We start from the raw sequence: 18,995 nt of genomic DNA on the forward strand, positions 1-18,995 counted from the left end.
GTGTGGGTTACCTTATTTATGAGATAATGATCCAAATAAAACTGATGAATTTAGAATTCATGCTTCTGTTAACATATGGAATTGTCTTATTTCTGTCACTAAGTTCAAGCAGGAGAACCTGAATATTTAGAGCAGCCATCAAGAACTGATCTTTCAAAGCACTTAAAAGAAGATTCTGTACAAGCAATCAATAAAGCTTTAGCTGAACAAGAAGATAGAGGTCCAGAGGCTATAATGGATACGGTGAGGATATTTTCAAGCTTGAAATAATTCTTTTATTTTGCAAGTGCGAAGGATAATAGCTGCTCAAAGGTGAGGGGGAGGGGAGAAACAAAAATGAGCAAAGATGTATTTGTTCTTCAGGGCCTCTTGAACACTACAGGTCCATCCAGAAAGTGTGTACTATGTTAATGAACATAGTAGAAGTAAAATACTGTACGTAGATGTACTCTCTGTGATTGAAGTACTTGCCGAGGGTACAGTATATTGCTCAGGTGACGATCATATCTGTGCCCACCATCAAACAACTTTTCAAAATGTTAGGTGGTTCAATTTATTTTTGAGGAGTTAACATTGACATTCCATATAAAAGACTTGAGAAATGGTGCTTTAAACATTGATTTTTTTACCAGAGTAATTTGAGAATGTGAGTTATCTTGAAAGAGCTATGGAATTTAAAATAGCTATCAGAAAGAGTTTTTTCTGATTATGCTTCTTCTGATGAAGAAAGCTCAAAAATGGTCAAGAAAATCTGGACTGTGATAAAGCTCTTAGTTCAGCAGTATTCTGTAGTTTTAGTGCAAATTCACAAGTTTATGAAAATTAATTTTGTGATTAAGCAGACGCATATGTTATAATGGCAATAAGAATTACTATTGGGTGATACTGTTTTCACTTCATGTCTGAATAAATACTGATTGGAAATTGGAAATTAACTGCTTCCTGAGCTGCTAGAGAAACAAACATTTAAGTCCTTTCTTTCAGTGAGTATGTCTTGCTTCTCTATATGAATAGCCAATGTGTTTGCCAGAAAGAAATACATCTTTTAAAGTAATATATTTGTTTGACTTGGAACCTTATGCCACAGAATGAGACATGCAAAATGTACAGTATGGCTTCTTTGGACACAGCTTGTAACAAATAGTGATACAAACAACTTAGATATGCTCAAAATTTCAATTTCCTAAATTCTGGTACGAATTCTCTTTAAACAAAAGCAGTTTGGGCCCAGACAGCTTTGGAGCCAACAGGAAAATCTTTTTAAAACTGTTGAAAACTATATGGCAACTTGCTAACTTTTCTACCTGAAATGTTTTCTATCAGTTTTTCCTGTTGTGTGAGGAGAGCAAAGGAGCATGCTTTCTCTGCTAAATCAAATCAAAACCAGCAGGGAAGTTAATCATATATTAAGCTGTACTCTACCACTAATAATTTAGGCTACTGCATACTTGGCTTTGTTGAGTTCTCAGGGCAGAGACCAGCTAAGGGGGAGCCTGCTTAATATGAGCTACCTCTCATGTTAATACCTCACATACTGACCTCTGTGGTAGTATGGATGATCTCCGAGGGGGTAGCCATACTGATATCCAGGTCATGATAAAATGTCTTGCCTGATGCTATCCTCTTTCTGGGATCTCTGAGTATCCTTCTGGTGGGATGTGGAAAAATCTTAGAAACCTGATTCCATGGATCAAGTTTTTCTGTTTAGGCTAGATATTGTACGCAATCATCAGCCTTAGATCTTTGCAAGATAGTGGCTGGGAAGCCACTGAGTGAGGCAGGTATGGGCCTACTTATCCCAGTTATTCTGATTCCTACTGCCTTGTTCTGCAACAAAAGGAATAGTTCTTTAAAAGCAAAAATAAATAAAAAAAAACCAACCCAAAAAACAAACAAACAAAAACATAAAAAACCACCTACAATAAAACAACCAACAAACCAAACCCAACAAAACAGAAACAAACCAAAATCCCACAAACTCTCTTATTTACAGAGTCCTTATGCTGTTAAAAAATAAAGCTGCTTGCTAGCTAATCTGAGGGTCCTCTATTAATGGATAAGAGCTACTCTCTGTTTACCTGAATTTAACTTAGAACTATGCTTCCTTTGGAGTATATCATCGTACTCTTAATTATTCTACTTTCGTTGTGATTCTGATAGGCGTCACACATCCTTTTCCTCCACTTTTTGTTTGTCCATTTTAGAAAAAGGAAAAACAGCATCAGAATGTCTAACAGTTATTGGTTTCTCACCACATGATCATTTGTGTCCATTTTCTGCGCTTTGTTCTTTCTATTTATTTGTTTCTCTGCAGTCTTCCTTTGTATTTCTTCAATGCTGGGTGTAAATGGATACTGTGTGTGTTTCTGGAATTTTTGCTAGAAAATAAAGCCATTGTGATTGCTGTAGAACAGCAGCACAGAATTCTTTCTGCACTCTACACTTGCTTAGATTAGAGTTGAGGTTGAAGTGCTGCAAGTGTTGTAAACTGGCGATCATAAAGTGATAGAATGCAGTAGCTGAGATCATCTCCGTTGTTTACAAGCCTGTGGTAGCGTAAGAATTTCAGTGACTAATGTGATCTTCCCTTGGATCTCTGTGCAGTTATTTCTCTAAAAAATAGGCCTGTTCAGTGTAACTCACCTTTAAATATTCTTTCTAATACCTTAATTGCTAGAGGCTTTTTGTATTTTTTTTCCAGTGCATCAGAAAATGTTAGCCTTTGACTTTTTGCCTCTTCTTAGCACGAATTCTTCAGATACCTCGGTTATATTTAGTAACTTTCTGGTGGAGGATATGACAATATGAAAAGAAATGGTGGTTCACAGACTCATCCTTTAAAAAAAAAAATGCTTTGAATCTGTTGCTACAGAGCTGCTATAGTGGCATAGTAGCCCATGAAGATGTAATTGTGAATAAAGGAAAAAATTATCTTTTTTTAATAATTCTATCTTAATTGTAAAATGTGCTACTTAAAATAAACTGTAAGTAATCAGAGAATATAAGTGATATTTATCACTTTTGCCAGGAATGCACTTCAAAAGTGCATTTCATTTAATTTGATCAGCCTGTTAGTTTGCGTCTCTCTGTGATTTTCTCTGCTGTGTGATTCCCACTCCCAGCATACAATACTGATCATGATTTTCTTCTGCAGAGCTCTCATAATGCCTCAGCTCAACCAGCTCCTAACCAGCGAGTTGTAGAGGTGGCGATTCCTGATGTAGGGACTTTTGTGATTGAGTCAGAGGAGGGGGGTTATGACGATGAGGTACATTTGATTGCAATTGTGTGCACCGCTCCTACTTGGTGCTTTCTTGTGCTGCCTGAGAGTTTTTTGGCATGTTTGCACATCATGACACCTAACAAATATGTGCATAACTATATGCTTAATGATTTGTATCCGTAGCGACGTCTTAATTTGTAATGAAGTATGAAAGGAAAGCACTAGCTACTCTAATTGGGCACGCTTTGCATGGTACTGTGTACACTGGAGGTATATTTGTCTTTTTAGCTGTGGAAGTTGAATGTTTGTGCTAGGCCAGATAGTCCTTGAAATGCTAGTGGTAGCCTGTGGTCTACTGCATTATTTTAAATATATCAGGATAGAGAGTGGTGATGTTAATGTTTGTGCTTTCTTGTCAGTCTAATAAAGGTAACGTTCAAGTCCAATCTCTTATTTGCCAGTGTTAAGCTTTTTAGACTTTGAGGATTTAATTATCCACGGAAATAACCTGAAATTGATATTGCTGCTGGAAGTGACATTTTTCCCAAGCTTAAAAAAGTAAATTGCTGCTGGTTTTTGCAGTTCAGACCCAGAGTGGTAAGCGTCCCTGATTCTATTTGAGGAACAGATGATAGAGTCGCATTATTGCAGGAGACAATATTTTCTGCTGGCCTACTTTAACAACAGAAAGCAGCACTGCCAGGGTTTCAAACTGTTCTGCCCTAACGCTGCTTATTCTCTGCTTGGTTTGGGGTTAGATTTGATGCAGCCCTTATTCTTGGCTATCTGGGTGTGTGTTACTGGTAGGCTATGAGACGCTTTTGCTTTGCTGCGTAAAAGGATATTCCAGGAAGTTCTGTCCCATAATTATGAGCAATTGCAACTAAGAGTGGGGGACGGGGGAGAAAGTTATTTAAATGCCATCATCACACTGAGTTAGTTTTCTCACAAATGTACAGTCTCCATCATAAAGACATGCCTTTTTTAATTTTTAAGGCACTCTTGTCCACATGCCATTGTTTTTTAGAGGGTGCTAGCTTTCTTCATGATTTTACTGTTTCTTTTGTAAGTTATTTGCTTTTGTAATGCTGCTCTTATGTGCGGGGAAACTCTTCTGGAGGTTTTAGGGCTCTTCATCTTCTCTTCTTGAAGGCCAGCTTTTGTTGCTGTGCCAGTAGTGTTAGCTAGACCGTGGGCAGGGAAGGATGGAGTGTTTTTCCTTGCTCACAGATATCAAAGGGAAAAGACCTTTCTGAGTACCCTACAGGTATCATATTGCTTGTGTATAACTGATGTGAGTAGCTGTGAGATGTGTGTGTTATGTTTGGTGATGTGTTTGTTAAATGTTTTGGTTTTGATTTTAAAAATTTGTCTGGAAATGTGATTGTAGCAATGAGTCTCTGTACTTTGATGTTGAAACACGTATGAAATACACAAAGCGTAGGTCATTATGTTTGTGTCTAGTATATATGAAGTGTGATTGGATGATTATCTGATAGAGCTTACTTCATCCTTTGGTGGCCGTGTGGTAGCACTCATTCAGTATGAAACTCCTGATGGATACTAATGCTGAACCAGTGCATGCTTCTTTCCTTAGAGGTTTTGACTATGTACTTTTCAAATTGTATTTGATACTCTTGTTCAGTTTTTGTTAAGCTTCCTTTAAGTCGTATGTTTTGCAGTAAAACAATATACACATGCTGCGGTTGATTTGCAGAACACGCACAGTGGTTTTTGTATTGAAACGTGCCATTTCAGTGTATGCATGCATTAAGTTGCTTTTTTATCTTGCATGAGACTAAAAGCATATTGAATTTAAAACTTAAAATATTAATCATTCCAAACTTTTACCTTAAATCCCTTATGGCAGGTCATGCTGACCCCGAACATGCAAGGTATTATCATGGCTATAGGTAAAGCCAGGAATGTTTATGACAGGTGTGGGCCAGAAGCAGGGTTCTTTAAGGTACAACTAACATTTTCAATTTTTTCTGACTTTTTTTGTTAGATATACCTTCTCCCTCCACCCTTTGATGCATATTAAGACTGTTCCAGTACATATAAGTATTATTCTATGGCATCAGTCTTCCATTTAAATATTACTACATTATAAACTCTGCTAGGGAGAAATATCTATAGCTATTTCCATCTTGATTTAGCAATATGCTGACTTGAATTCAGCTGCAGGTAGCATAAAATCTGGATGGGTAATCAATAAGAATATGTATTTTTTTTTCCCCTGTTCATAACAAAAAGTATGTCTTCATTAGACTGTTTGGGACAGCAGTGTTTTCACCAAGGCACACCAGTGTGTAGTCGTTTGTTTATTTCAGAGAAGTGTTCTTGTTTTCTCCTCCTTAGAAGAATTTTACTAAATCAGAATCATTTTCTTTTGTTGTACGGAATTGATGTCAATACAGTTTATTTATGCAGTGTTTTATTACTGCGAATTGGATGTTACGCTCATTATGTTTGTTAGTCTACACACTAACTAGATTAAAACATGCATTAGTTTTATTAAGTATGCAAACTTCTGAACATTTCAGCTTGTAATTTGTTGAGTTTCCAGAGTATAAAAAGGGAATTACTTTGACATGTTGTAGAATCCTCTCAAATATGATGCTTTATTTTCATCTGCTGGAGGAGAGGAAAAAGCGTTTTGCCTGTTCTTGAATAACATTCTGTTTTCTACTTAATTTTTATGGTACAGTTGTACTGAAAGAAAACATTTGAAACCCCCTCCCAGAAAAGGCCAAAACAAAACAAACAAAAAACCCCAAAACACCTCTATAATCCTTTGCTACGGAAAAAATTAAATCTCATGTTTGTTTGTTTGGTTTTAATTTTTTTGTGTTGCTTTCTTTTTTTAAATGGATATTCTGTGAAATGTTATGGCCGTGTTGCATTTGTCTCTGTTAAACATGCCCACCATCAGGCATCGAAGAGACAACTGCCATAGCCTTTCTTTAATGAAGTGGGTTTTGTTTGGGATTCAGTGCGGTGTTTTCAAATTTCTCACTTAATGACAAGCTGTTTTAATTAAAAAAACAAAACAAAAAACCCATGTTCATCTGATCAAACCAGACTTTTTTTTCGGAAAGGTTAATTACACTGATTTATTTACTTATTTTTAATGTGAAGTGTGTTTTGATGATGAAAGCTTTTTGATGAAAAGCTCAGTTGAAATGTGGAGGTTGGGAGCAAAATTTGTCTTTGAGAAAGTGTTTTTAAAGCTAAATTGTTGGAGGGTAGAAGTCTCCTTACTCATTTTCTGCTGAACCCTGTTCAAAGCAACTTAGCACTACTGAAACATGCTTCATTTTTTAGTAATATATTAAGTCAGGAAGTTTGCAGGTGAAGTGATTCTACTTACTACCAGGTTTAATGTTTTGAAATGTATGAGGTGAAAACCCCTCCTGTTCCTTACATTTACTATCAGGAAGGTTCTGTGATACTTGAACAAAACCAGAGCATAGCAGTGTACATGTGTTTGTTCTTTATAACAAGCGTCTATGAAAGACTGAGGTTTATTTCTGTGATGTTCTTATTGAAGTGTAATGCAGGTAAAGCCCATTTGATGAGAGTCATTGTTACTGCTAAAGTTTGATTCCTACTTCACATTTCAGACTTCATACTTAACCTAGTACAAAGCAGCTAAGATGCTTATTGATCAGTCATACTTCTCTAAACTTTATACACAGTTCCTTGTAGTATGTTTGCTTTTAGAGTTTTATATAACATTCTTAGTGAGAAAGCTTATAATATTTATTTCCTGTATTTTGCTTGAAGGAGTAGTATTCTATTTTATTTATTTTAGTATATAGAAATTATGAATCTGTAGCATAACATTTGACTTTTTTCTTAATATGTATTTGAAAGTCTAGATTTTCTTGCATTTTTCCTGTTTGAGTAATTCTCTGAAGAATTAAATGCAAAATAGTAATAGCTTTTTGTTTTGTGCCGACCTCAGAAAAGAGGCTTTAATAACTTTATCAGTGTTTGTTTTCTAATGGTAGAATGTCTTATGATGTAAGATAATAGAAACACTGTGTGTGATTTTGATAATTATCATTGGTTCTCCAAAACTCTTTTTTAATAATAATGCATATCATTAGTATTTTAAAATACAAATGCAGAATGTTCTGTCAAGTTTTAAAGTTCTCCACACACTCTGTTTAAGCCTACATGGACAGAGTCCTACTTGTGTGTTCAGTCTCAAAACATAATGTTTCTTGCTATAGTAGCCCAAATGTTCAGTATTTAAATGTTAAGAAATATTCTTAATGTTAAGAATATTATGTTATAAATGTTAAGAAATTACATTAGACATTAAGAAATAACATAAGAAATAAGAATATTATGTTAATGTTAAGAATATTATGTTATAAATGTTAAGAAATATTCTACTGCCAGGTAGAGGCACAGGGAGATTTGGAATATTGAGTAGGGGATTTTCTGCCTGGTTTGTAGCTTTATTTTTTGTGTGTGTGGTATTGAAGCTGCTACTGTGTGCAGCCACTGTGTTAGGTCAGTTGTTTCAAATTGATAGTAACATTAGCCAGCAGTTTGATCACCTCCATATTTTAAGAGAGAAATTACAGAATATATTAACATTTGTCACATAATTTTGTAATTATTTTTCTTGTTGTTCTTGTTTGTGCTGTATAGTTTCAATGGTTAATTTCTAATGAACATAGCAGATGAGACATACTAAAATCTAATGTGCTGGCAAAGGGAACTCTTCCTATAAGCTCCGAAGTTGACCTAAAATACTCTGTGGGGAGTCTGTCTTTGCCTTACGGGAGGCTAATACTAACCATATTGAAGTATTTTCCTTAGAAAATTTTTGTTGTACAATCATTTCTATTCTGACGTACTGTTTTCAAAATCACACATGCTCATTAAACTTTGCATATAATTTATTTTATTTGTGTATTTGCATTTGAACTATCTATTAGGGGTACTTTTTGATCTTAAGAGATTTTAGAAAAATCCTTGAAGTAAAATGTCTGTTATACTGCTTTAGGACAGTACATGCTTAAAGAAGCCTGTTCAGGGACTAGATATACCTTCTTTCAGGGTGATATCGTGCAGGACTGGGATTGCTTTTGAAGTACAGGCCCACTTGGGGTTTTGGCAGCCCTAGTCGGGGAGAGGCAGGAGCAGCTTTGTCATTTCTGGTTTTTTTTTTTTTTACTGTAGTTCAGACTCGCTAGAAGGGTTGGGTATGGAATCGTTAAAATTCTTTTGTAGTCAGCGGGCCACGGGCATGAATTATTCCTAGTGTCTAAAAAGTCTGAATTAAAAGCCAGAAAGAATAATGTATGTTTTTAAAATTATTTAGGCAATTAAGTTGGAATATACGCGACTGCTAAAATTAGCCCAGGAAGATCCACCACCTGAATGTGATTACCGTTTGCGTCATGCAATAGTTTACTTCATCCAAAACCAGGCACCAAAGAAGATAATTGAGAGAACATTATTGGAACAGTTTGGAGATCACAATCTTAGCTTTGATGAAAGGTAATAAGATCAGCATGTCTCTCTTCCTGTGCTTGTGTGAGTTCTGTGATGCGTCAAGACACACTTTTATATTCAGATATGCGATACGCATGTAGTGAAAAGAACAACAGTTTGTACATTTGGCTTTATCATCTAGTTAATAGCTTGAAAGTATAAAATGCGTAAAACAATAATTTTATAAAAGTTTTAATCTCTATAAAAATCTCTATAAAAAGAGTAAACAAGAAGTTGGTAGGAAGTAAGGAAAAATCCTCAGTGTTGCTCCTAGTTGTATACAGTTCTCTGTACCCATTTTTTGGAACACTTAAGACCATGAAATCTCTGTTTCTTCACTGGCCTAAAGGTCAGCAGTAGAAAACAAAGCCTGGCATCTCTTAAAATGGGACGTCAGACTAGACAAATAACTTACTTGAATGCAAGACAGTGTCTCCGGTACTTGAAATTTCATATACTTATTAAAACAAAATAAAAAAAATGAAAGGTAGAGAGTGTTAGTCTGACTTCTGCTTATTGACGGCGGTTAAATCTTTGATTCTAATCCTCTAATATTACTTTCACAAAGTGAGAGCTGGGGAGCTTCAAGCCATCTGAACTTCAAAGTTGAGAAAAAAAGAGTAATACAACAGTTTAGTTAATAAAACAGGAAGTAATTCTTAAATGGTATGGGTGTCCATCACATGTACTTGAAAAGTATGCCTTCTGCTGATTATGCAGTGCATAGTAGAAAGCAGATTTTTCAGTGTTTCCATGCTGTTTTGTATAAGGTTGTACTCTAAACTGTTTGAGTTTACTGCCTTTGTATGGATGATATTCTTTTAAAATTTCTTTCATGATTTCTTGTGGCTTTTTATAAGGTGCCGTAACATAATGAAGGTTGCTCAAGCTAAGCTTGAAATGATAAAGCCAGATGAAGTAAACATGGAGGAATATGAGGTCAGTATTTCTTATGCTGTAAATTAAACTGTAACTTCAAATAATTATCAATAAGCTGAATTTATCTTAGCAAATTTCTTTTTGTCTTACACTGAGAAGGTGAAACTAGTTCCTGAAACATTAATTATTTCTAGGAAAGCTGCTCTGACCAGTTTATCTAAAGCCATTTTTTCCACATCTTTAATTCCAAGATCAAATTGGATTCGAGCCACAGATAAATGTCAAGGTTGATTCTGTTGTACTCCTTAATGTGCTTTGACGTCACTAACAGTATTTCATAATTCAACATCATGTGAGTCAGTTGGCTTTCTGTAGTCAGAAACTGCTGTGAGTTGAAGGAATTGAATAGGATCTAAGACCAATCTTAAACATCTAGAGAAATGGGTCATAGGGTTCAGGGTCACATTTGTGTTTTTCATCCAGCTTTTTTTGCAACTATTCCCATTCTCTTACTGGCACCTTTCTCTAGATTCTTTCATTTGCTAAGACCATGCATTTTCAATTTATGCATTTAATTTTTCCTCCTGTGCTACTTAAAAAAAACTTCGAAAAAAGAAAGGAGTAAATTGCAGAGGTTATATAAGTTTGACTAATATTTACCAAAACACTTCATCTCATATTTAAAGCTAACTCTGTAGCTGTCACTACAACATGAGTTCCAATTCTGTATGATACTGTTCATTAAGGCCTCTGCAAAGGCCTTATTTATATCCTGGGCAGATTCCAATGCACCACTTAAATCTCACTGTTATGCTTGTGGTCCCAAAACAGCTTGTTCAGGAGGACCATGGGAGTAATCTTGCCCACAAAAACAACAACAAAAAATGTCTACTTGACATTTCTGTTTACCAGATTTAGAAACTACAGTAGATGTTACTACATTAAAATGTGCCCTCAAAGGCTAGGGTGAAAGAACTCTTACAGTCTTGTGTTGGGCTGTGTGAGGTTCAATAACTTAAGTTTTCTGAAAGACATTGCACAAGTAGAATTAACAATCCTGGGCTTAGCTTTAAGTGAGGGAGTGGGAGGAATCTTCTTCCCTTACAGGTACATGCCATCTTCCTGAGGCAGATAGTTGGTGATTACTCTGAAGACTGTGTAACTGATTGTCCAGTATAAGATTGACATTTCACAGAACCTTTCTTCTCATGATTTTTATGTTGAATCTGTAGGTGGTTATGTATTATGGTATTTTGTCCCTTATTTAACTATTAATGAATGATTAAAAGCTGGTTAACCAATTGCAAAAAAGACAATCTTTTCTCATAGAATGATCACCTGTAAAGTGTATTAATAGTCACTTCGTATAAGCGGTGACGCAGCAAGATAAATGTTTTGCACCAACGTAAACATCACCACAGTCTGAAGTACTCAACAACCTATACAAGCCATTTGGGCTTTTTGTCACTACTTATTGCACGTATTCAGGCATTTTGTATGTCTTTCTTAAATGAAACTTAATGTTGAGTTTATCTATAAACTTTCTTTCCCTTTCTGAAGTGTGAAAAGTAAAGAACTGTGTGTGATGAAAAGAATTAAAACAGACTGTTAACCTCCCAATTTTTGAGTGGGGGAAGGTAGTGATTCTCATAATTCTGACTGTGGTTCTCCAAAAAAAACCTTTGTGTTCCTTTCAGTTCACGTGGTAATGCATTCCTGTGTTTTGTTTATGTTTTTAATAAAAATCCCACCAGAAACTCATCTAGAAATATTGTAGGAATTTAAGAATTTTCATTGAGAGAGGGGGGATTCAGGCTGACTTTTCCAACATACAAACTTAATAGGAGTCCTTATCACTTACTGTGAGTATTCAGCACTAAGTGTGTAAAATATTTGTATTTCATGTTTGTGGATGAAATTCTATATACCCTTTCTTATATGCAGAGATGGCATCAAGACTATAGAAATTTCAGGGAAACAACCATGTTTCTCATGGTAGGATTGGAGTTTTTCCAAAAAAAGAGGTAAGTGGTAGTATAGAACTCAAACGTGATAGAGTGATTTGAAGGCAAAATGTAACATTGATAAAGTTATTATTAAAATTAAGAACTGTTTAATGTGTTCTTCACTGTATTTACAGTTTATTCAGTTCATTAATTTCTTCAGTCTCACATCTAGATCAGTTTCCTACAACTTCCTGCTTTTGATCTCCATTTCTTTGTCCCTTATCAAGCCATGAACTCTTCTCAGTGCCCTGCAAGCACTTCTATTTCTCCTTCTCTCCTACTCTGAATGGTCTCTGTATTCCTCAGACTTAAGAATCTTTCTTCTCTTGTACCATATGTACACATATATGTGGACCTGAATAAGATTGAGAATTGAGCCCACACAAGCCTAATGAGGCTCAACAAGTGCAAGATGCCGCACCTCAGTTGATGCAGTCCCAGATATGTGTACAGATTGGATATGTGTACACATGGAAAATAGCTGTGCAGAGAAGACATGGGGGAGTGCTGGTGGATGAAAAGCTTCCCATGAGCAAGTAGCGTGTGCTTGCAGCTCGGAAGGCCACCTGTATCTTGGGCTGCATCAAAGGAGGGCTGGCCAGCAGGGAAAGGGAGGTGATTATCCCCATATATTCTGCCCTTATAAGGCTTCATCTGGAGTACTGCATCCAGGCCAAGGGCTCCCAGCACAAGAAAGACATGGAGCTCTTGGAGTGGATCCAGAGGAGGGCTATGAAGATGAGAAAAGGGCTGAAGAACCTGTGTGTAGAAAGGCTGAGAAAGCTGGGCTTATTTGGCCTGGAGAACTGAAGGCTCTGTGGAGACCTCGTTGCGGCCTCTCAATAATTAAATGGGGCTTATGAGTAGGAGGGAGGCCAACTTTTTATGTGAGAGGATAGCGATAGGACAACGAGGAACGGTTTTAACGAAGAAGAGGGGAGATTTGGATTAGACATTAGGAAAAAATTCTACTCAGAGAGTGGTGAGGCACTGGCACAGACTGCTTGGAAAGGCTGTGGAAGCCCTGTCGCTGGAGGCTCTCAAGGCCAGGTTGGATGGGGCCCTGGGCAGCTGAGCTGGGGGCAGCCCTGCCCTTGGTATAGGGGTTGGAACTAGATGATCTTTAAGGTCCTTTCCAGCCTAAGCTATTTTGTGGTATCTATATGCCAAACTTAGTTTCTTGTCTGCATGTTGTGTACCAAATAGCTTCGTATTTAACACAGTGAGTCCATAATTTTGGTTTGCTACACTGTATTAGATATGTTAGTACGTTTACTAATCTAAATTGGCACATTCCACTTTGTTAGTATTAAACAGCTTGTATACAAAAGTTGGTCAGAAGATAGCCTGCCTTAATTGAAAAAACAAAAAACAAACAAAAAAAAACAGTCTGGTATTGCTGGATCCCTTACAGAGGAAAAAAAGACATCAATGTGGTATGTAGGAATCTTGTTTTCCCTGGACATAATGTGCACTCCAAGCATGAAATACTTTTGGTTCCTTAACATTGGAACTCTAGGATGACAGCTTTGGCTGCAAAATTGCAGTGTTTTCACTATTCCACTTCTTCCCGTAGTATATTCTCCTCAGGCCATCAGGAGGGAAACTAACAGAAACCATAAACAGCTTTCTGTTTGTGCTGAACAGTATTTTTGTTATGGCTATCCAGTTTTTATGTTGATTTGAAAAATTAGAGTGACCCAGTTAGAAAACAAGCCTATAATGACCAGTTTTATATTCTGATATTGGTCAGAAGTGTAAAAAATATGATACTATCAGACTTATCTAACTTCCAGGAACTGTAGTGTTCATTCCCTTTCTCAGTAAATGCAATTTTATAAATACTTCAAGTGGTATTTAATGCAAAGACACTAAGACTAGAGGTAAACATGCTTTAAAGGATAGGTAAGGATCGGGTATCCATTGACTTACTTTAAAGGCATATATTGAAATTACATTCCTGTGTTTCAGCTACTGGTTCCCAAACACCTGAGGTAATTATTGAGGTTTACAACTTGTTACGTTCTTAGAGGGCAGTGCTACAGTCTATATTCTGAAAATGAGACGAAACTGATCAACTATTCTGATTTTCCTTCAGTGTTCCTTTAACTGTGAAATCATAAACTGTAGCTTTAAATACTTAAGAAACGTGGACTTTCATAATTCAAACATGACCTTCAGTTTTTTTGAGATCCCCCCTGCCCAGAAACTTATCTCCCTAAATCGACAAACTTTTCTTACTTGAAAAATCACTAATTAATGTCTTGTAGCGCTCAATCTCTAGATGGAGCAAAAAACCATCCTTCACTCAGGGAATCTGATTTTCTCAGTAGTGCTATGCCAAGCAAACACAAAACAGACATTAAAAATGTTTTACTTTTTCCTTCTTCCATGCTAGTAGCTTACTTTTAGAGGTGTTGGTATTGGAGTGCTGGGCATGGAAGACTGCACTTTGAAGGCAAAGGGAACAACAGTTTGAGTATTTCTGAAAATGACCTGGAATACGTTTTTTTGCTGAACTTTTTTGCTGAAAGCAGACATGATTTAAGAGTCAAGCCTGCCTTCAGAGTTCACTCATGATCCTTTATGGTGGTTGACAAGGCCTTTTCACATAAGGCAGGTGAAGAATTAAAGGGTCTTTGAGGCACACCTTCTCTGACTGTACTGTTGAGTAGGAAACTGCAGTAGGTGAGGTGAACGTAGTTGACTAAAGAACCTCGGCAGGGCATTTGCTTGTAGCTTGTTCTCATGGTAGTGCCTGAAAAGCAAACAAACTCTAGACCTTGGATTCTAATTTTTGGGGGGAAATAGTATGATTTTTCAGCTTTGACAATTTTTTTTTGTAAGCTGTGTTGAAATTTTATTTATCAATACCTGTGCTTTCCAAAGTCTAGACCGAGTGAGCTCCATAACTGTGTGTGTCCTTTTAAGTTCAGACTTAACAAACTCGAACTTAAACACACTTCGTATGTAAAAAGCTAGCATCTATTTGCTTAATTTAAGCTAAAGTAATATGCCTCGGACTCTCAAGATATATAAAATATTTGAGCCTGGCTTTACAATAATAGTGATGTAAAATGGCTTCCAATCCTGTGAGGTAGCACTATTGCTGGTTCAGGTAAGGATTACATAACTTGAAGACAGAGCGGGGAAAAGAGGATCTGGGAATAAGGCAGCTTCCAGGTACAAGTTTTTAATTTCGATCAACTTCGTTGTTGACACTGTTAGTTCAGCCAGTTTCACAAATAACTGAACCAAGAATGGAAAGGAATAGAAAGTCCAGCTCCTCTGGCTTTGTATTCATCAGTCCCAGTTTCTTGCAGTCATGTTTTCCACTGTCTTCCTACATAAATGTTTCTGCTGTCGAGTCAGTTGCATTAGTTAGTGGCTTGGAGAGATTTCATGAGTAGACATAGACTTGAGAAGAGGGCCATAGGACTTCCTGCTTTAATGGAAACAGTTGTGTATTTTGAGGGAAAAAAGGCAGAGAGTAGGAATTGTACGTATGTCATATATTACTCAAGTAGGAAATATTTAGGATTACAAGGAAAAACTAGTGATATTTGAAAGTAAAGCTTTAAGCAACCATTGCTATTTAAAGTAACCTTTTCCCTTCTTTTTATGTTGTCTTGTTGGGAGACCTTACTGTAAGTCTTGAGTTTGCCTACTTTGGAAAATTCTGACATGTATTTTTCATGTATCCTGTGCTCTGTGTGCTCACACATAATTTTTAGCCACTTTTAGTAGTTTGATGTTTTGGTAGTTTAAGCCCTAACCTTGACCTTCTGTTCTCACTAGGAGTGCATAATATACTGTTCTTCTAATACTCCATTAGAAAATTCTCTCCCTAGATTTTTCTAGTTGTTTGAATAAAAATGAGTCATCTAACTGCTTGTTTATAGGATAGTTTATAGGGTAGTTGCCTGAACTGCTTTCAGTGGCTGTCTGTCATAACTGGGTTTCTGCAAGTCAGAGAATTAACAATTTAAGGTGTTAGCTGGAAATGATATACAGTAGCGTGAGGTGAGATGATTAAACAGGGCATGATGGGATCTCTGTTGATTATTAACAGTTAGGTTCTTAGGTCCTCTTTCACTCATCCTTCACCAATTAGGCATGTATTTATTATCTGCATTTAGATTACAGACAGAAGTGCCAATAGAGAGATACTTCTGATTTTGAAATGCTCCTGTGGCATCGTACATCACTTTGTACTTCACTAGTCCAAAAAAGAAGTTAGTGAGGCTGAAAGTTCACAATTTATTTTTTAGATTAATTTTTATTGCTCAGGCAGAGAATGCTATCAGGGTAATAGCAATAGAAGATCAATTCTAATGTGACATAAATACATGCAGGAAAAAAATAAGGTTTCATGTATATTCAAGGTTAATCCAAAGCCATTTTTGAAGTGGGTGAAATGATATAGGTTTATGTCAGTGAGCTTTGCATCACACTTCATGTGCAAGTTATCTAGCTTGATGATACATTGTTCTAATGTATACAACAGAAGAAAACCTGGTAGAAAAAGCGACATTATGAAGAGATGGATGGGGGGGAGGGTTGGATTTACAGTCAAACAAGTAAGTGAAGTTACATATCCTATGAGGAACACAGTAGTTAACTTGAAATAGGTGTTATCTGAATTTGCATCTAACAACTTTGTTTCTTTACTTTGCTTTAGCTATATGGAAGCCTTGCTCTACCTTATCTATGCTTACCAGAATAACAAAGAACTCTTGTCCAAAGGCCCATACAGAGGGCATGATGAAGAGCTGATATCTCACTACAGACGAGAATGTTTGCTAGTAAGTGAAGGGTGAAATATACTGCAAAAGTTGAACTTTCCTCGTAGCAACAAATCAGACCATGTTGCCATATTTTCAAAAAAAAAAACAAAAAACAAAAATCTTTCATTAAAAACTACAAAGATTTCAATAAGAAAAAGGGTGAGAGGAAGAAGCGTATGTAGTGACAATAAAGAATGTGTTTGTTTTAAGTAATCAGTTTCTTTATCATTGTAAGTAGTATGCTCACTGCCATTGTGATGGCTCACTGTCATCTGGGCTAGGTAGAATCAACAGTGGGCAGTATTGGTGGGTGAACTCGCAGTGTTACTGCAGTTGGACAGGGATGCAAATATTTACAAAAGGGTATCAGTGGAAGATGATTTTTTTTTTTCCTTGATTGTGTCACCTGTTTCTTAGCAATCGCAAGAAAAGGCAAGAGCAGATGGTAGGACCTCAGTTTTGAAAAGGAGCAGCTGTAAAAGTTGAGTTGGCAGGTATCAACTGAAGTGGTGTGAGGAATAGTACAAGATCAAAGGGTTTAATAGAGTGTATGTGTATTGCTGTGAATGTTAAAGCTCAGCTGTTATTGCAGATTTGCCATAAGGCAAACAAAAACAATGGTAAAATGTGAAATGCTGTATACTTAAAGAATTTCTTTTTTGTGGTGGTACGTGAAGAAACTAAACGAACATGCTGCAGCACTGTTTGAATCAGGAGATGATCAGGAAGTAAATAATGGCCTGATCATTATGAATGAGCTTATTGTCCCGTGTTTGCCATTACTACTGGTGGATGAAATGGAAGAAAAAGATATTGTTGCTGTAGAAGATATGAGAAATCGTTGGTGTTCCTATCTTGGACAAGAAATGGAACGTAAGTATTCATTAAAGTATAAGGCTCTCACACACCCCTGATTTTTATAATTTTAGAATGTTTTGGTTTGTGTCTAGAACGGAGCCTGAATCTTTTGTGTTTTGGTAACATATTTTGAATTACCATGACTTTTGAATGATACTGTACACATTTAAATGAACAGCAGTTTTTTTCCCCATGAACAATAATGAAGTTCTGCAATATTTTCCAGATGTAACAATGTCCTGAAAGGAAACTTTGTTTTTCTTTTTCCCAAAAGGAAAAACCTTCATGTTGATAGACCCTTTGAAGGGGTATTTATGCTAACATCTTCCTAGGAACCAATGTGTCCTTCAGTATTCACTAAAGAAAGTGCATTATTTCAAGTGAAACTCTTCATGCTCCTGTCTCTGTTTAAAAAAAAAAAAAAAAAAAAGCCAGTTTGGGGCAGGAAGAGGAAAATTGCACCTGCAGACATAAAAGCTTATGGTTGTTTTCTTTCATTTGCAGCTAACTTGCAAGAAAAGCTGACAGATTTCCTGCCAAAACTACTAGATTGTTCTACAGAGATTAAAGGTTTCAATGATCCGCCAAAGTTACCCTCCTACTCCACACATGAACTGTGTGAAAGATACGCCCGAATCATGTTGTCACTCAGTCGAACTCCAGCCGATGGAAGATAAATTCTGCAACCTTCCTGAGCACACTGTATAAACTTTTTTAGTTCTTAAACCTTGCCTTCCTGTCACAGGGTTTGCTTGTTGCTGCTATAGTTTTTAACTTTTTTTATTTTAATAACTGCAAAAGAGAAATGACTGTACAAACTTTAGCCAGACTGCAAACAGTTAAAGCTGAGAATCGCATGGCGCTCAGTCGTTTCAACCAGAATTGATGCAACTTGCAAGTCTGATCATTATGGCAAAACTGCTTTTTTGCCACTTCTCTGTTACAGTATTACTTTGCTTTTATCTTGAGATCCTTTACTTTATCAACAGCTGTCTGGATCATTTTGTGACTGCAACTACTTTAAGTGTCCAGTGCTGTGTAAATACATGGTACTTGGTAGCTTGTAAATGAAATGAAAGAATAAAGTTTTATTTATGGCTACTTCCCTGTTTGCAAGCAGATACCTTGTATATTAGTGTAAAATACGGGTATTTTTAGGAGAGATACAGTATATTGATGGGTAACTCAATTTTATAGACAAGATTCTTCAGGATTTATGGACAGTTAGATGAAGGTAGTCGGAGATTACTGTATGTGAATATACTGGAAAACTGTCGCAGTATTATACACTGTTAGTTGGGTTTCTTTTGTATATACTTTTCTGATCTTTATGATACTGCACCTGAACACTTTTGTGTGTGTGTGTGTGTGTGGCTATGCCACATATATTCTGATGACAAGGACTGGTTTCTGAAGCAAAATAATAATGGTACTTCACTTCTATTCTTAGAAAAAAACTTGAAAAAAAAAAGCAAAACTATTTTCATTAGGAATATATTACAATCTCTAAGCAAAATTTTTAGCAGTTGATTTGAGTAGAGAAAATAAAGATTTTGAAAAAGTGGACATTGTGAATCTTAAGGGTTAATTAGTTTGGTTTTCTTTTTTAAAACTGGTATTTTAGTTATGTAAATGACCAGAAGTAAAACCGTAACTAATCCCTTACTTGAAAGGTGTTGCTGTTGATGCAACGAAGTATCTCGGAAATCTTATGTGTGTGCTAAC

The 18,995-nt window shown here is 36.3% G+C and overlaps 1 protein-coding gene across 10 annotated transcripts in view; it reads left to right on the forward strand.

Moving 5' to 3' along the window:
* Positions 1-18,371, forward strand: part of USP25 (ubiquitin specific peptidase 25) — a 90,186-nt gene extending 71,815 nt beyond the window's left edge. For 5 of the 10 annotated variants that reach the window (XM_046900407.1, XM_025144801.3, XM_046900409.1 and 2 more), the window contains 9 exons: positions 104-243; positions 3,155-3,268; positions 5,094-5,189; positions 8,568-8,746; positions 9,601-9,679; positions 11,564-11,643; positions 16,307-16,430; positions 17,090-17,285; positions 17,775-18,371. In XM_046900407.1, the coding sequence (XP_046756363.1) occupies positions 104-243; positions 3,155-3,268; positions 5,094-5,189; positions 8,568-8,746; positions 9,601-9,679; positions 11,564-11,643; positions 16,307-16,430; positions 17,090-17,285; positions 17,775-17,947 (1,181 nt within the window). In that variant the 3' untranslated portion in view covers positions 17,948-18,371. Of the gene's footprint in view, positions 1-103; positions 244-3,154; positions 3,269-5,093; positions 5,190-8,567; positions 8,747-9,600; positions 9,680-11,563; positions 11,644-16,306; positions 16,431-17,089; positions 17,286-17,774 lie in introns of those variants that run through there. The other 5 variants (XM_025144798.3, XM_040670653.2, XM_025144809.2 and 2 more) reach the window with 3 other exon arrangements.
* Positions 18,372-18,995: the final 624 nt, after the last annotated feature.

Source organism: Gallus gallus, chromosome 1 (assembly GCF_016699485.2).
Source record: "Gallus gallus isolate bGalGal1 chromosome 1, bGalGal1.mat.broiler.GRCg7b, whole genome shotgun sequence".
NCBI classification, from domain to species: Eukaryota; Metazoa; Chordata; class Aves; order Galliformes; family Phasianidae; genus Gallus; species Gallus gallus.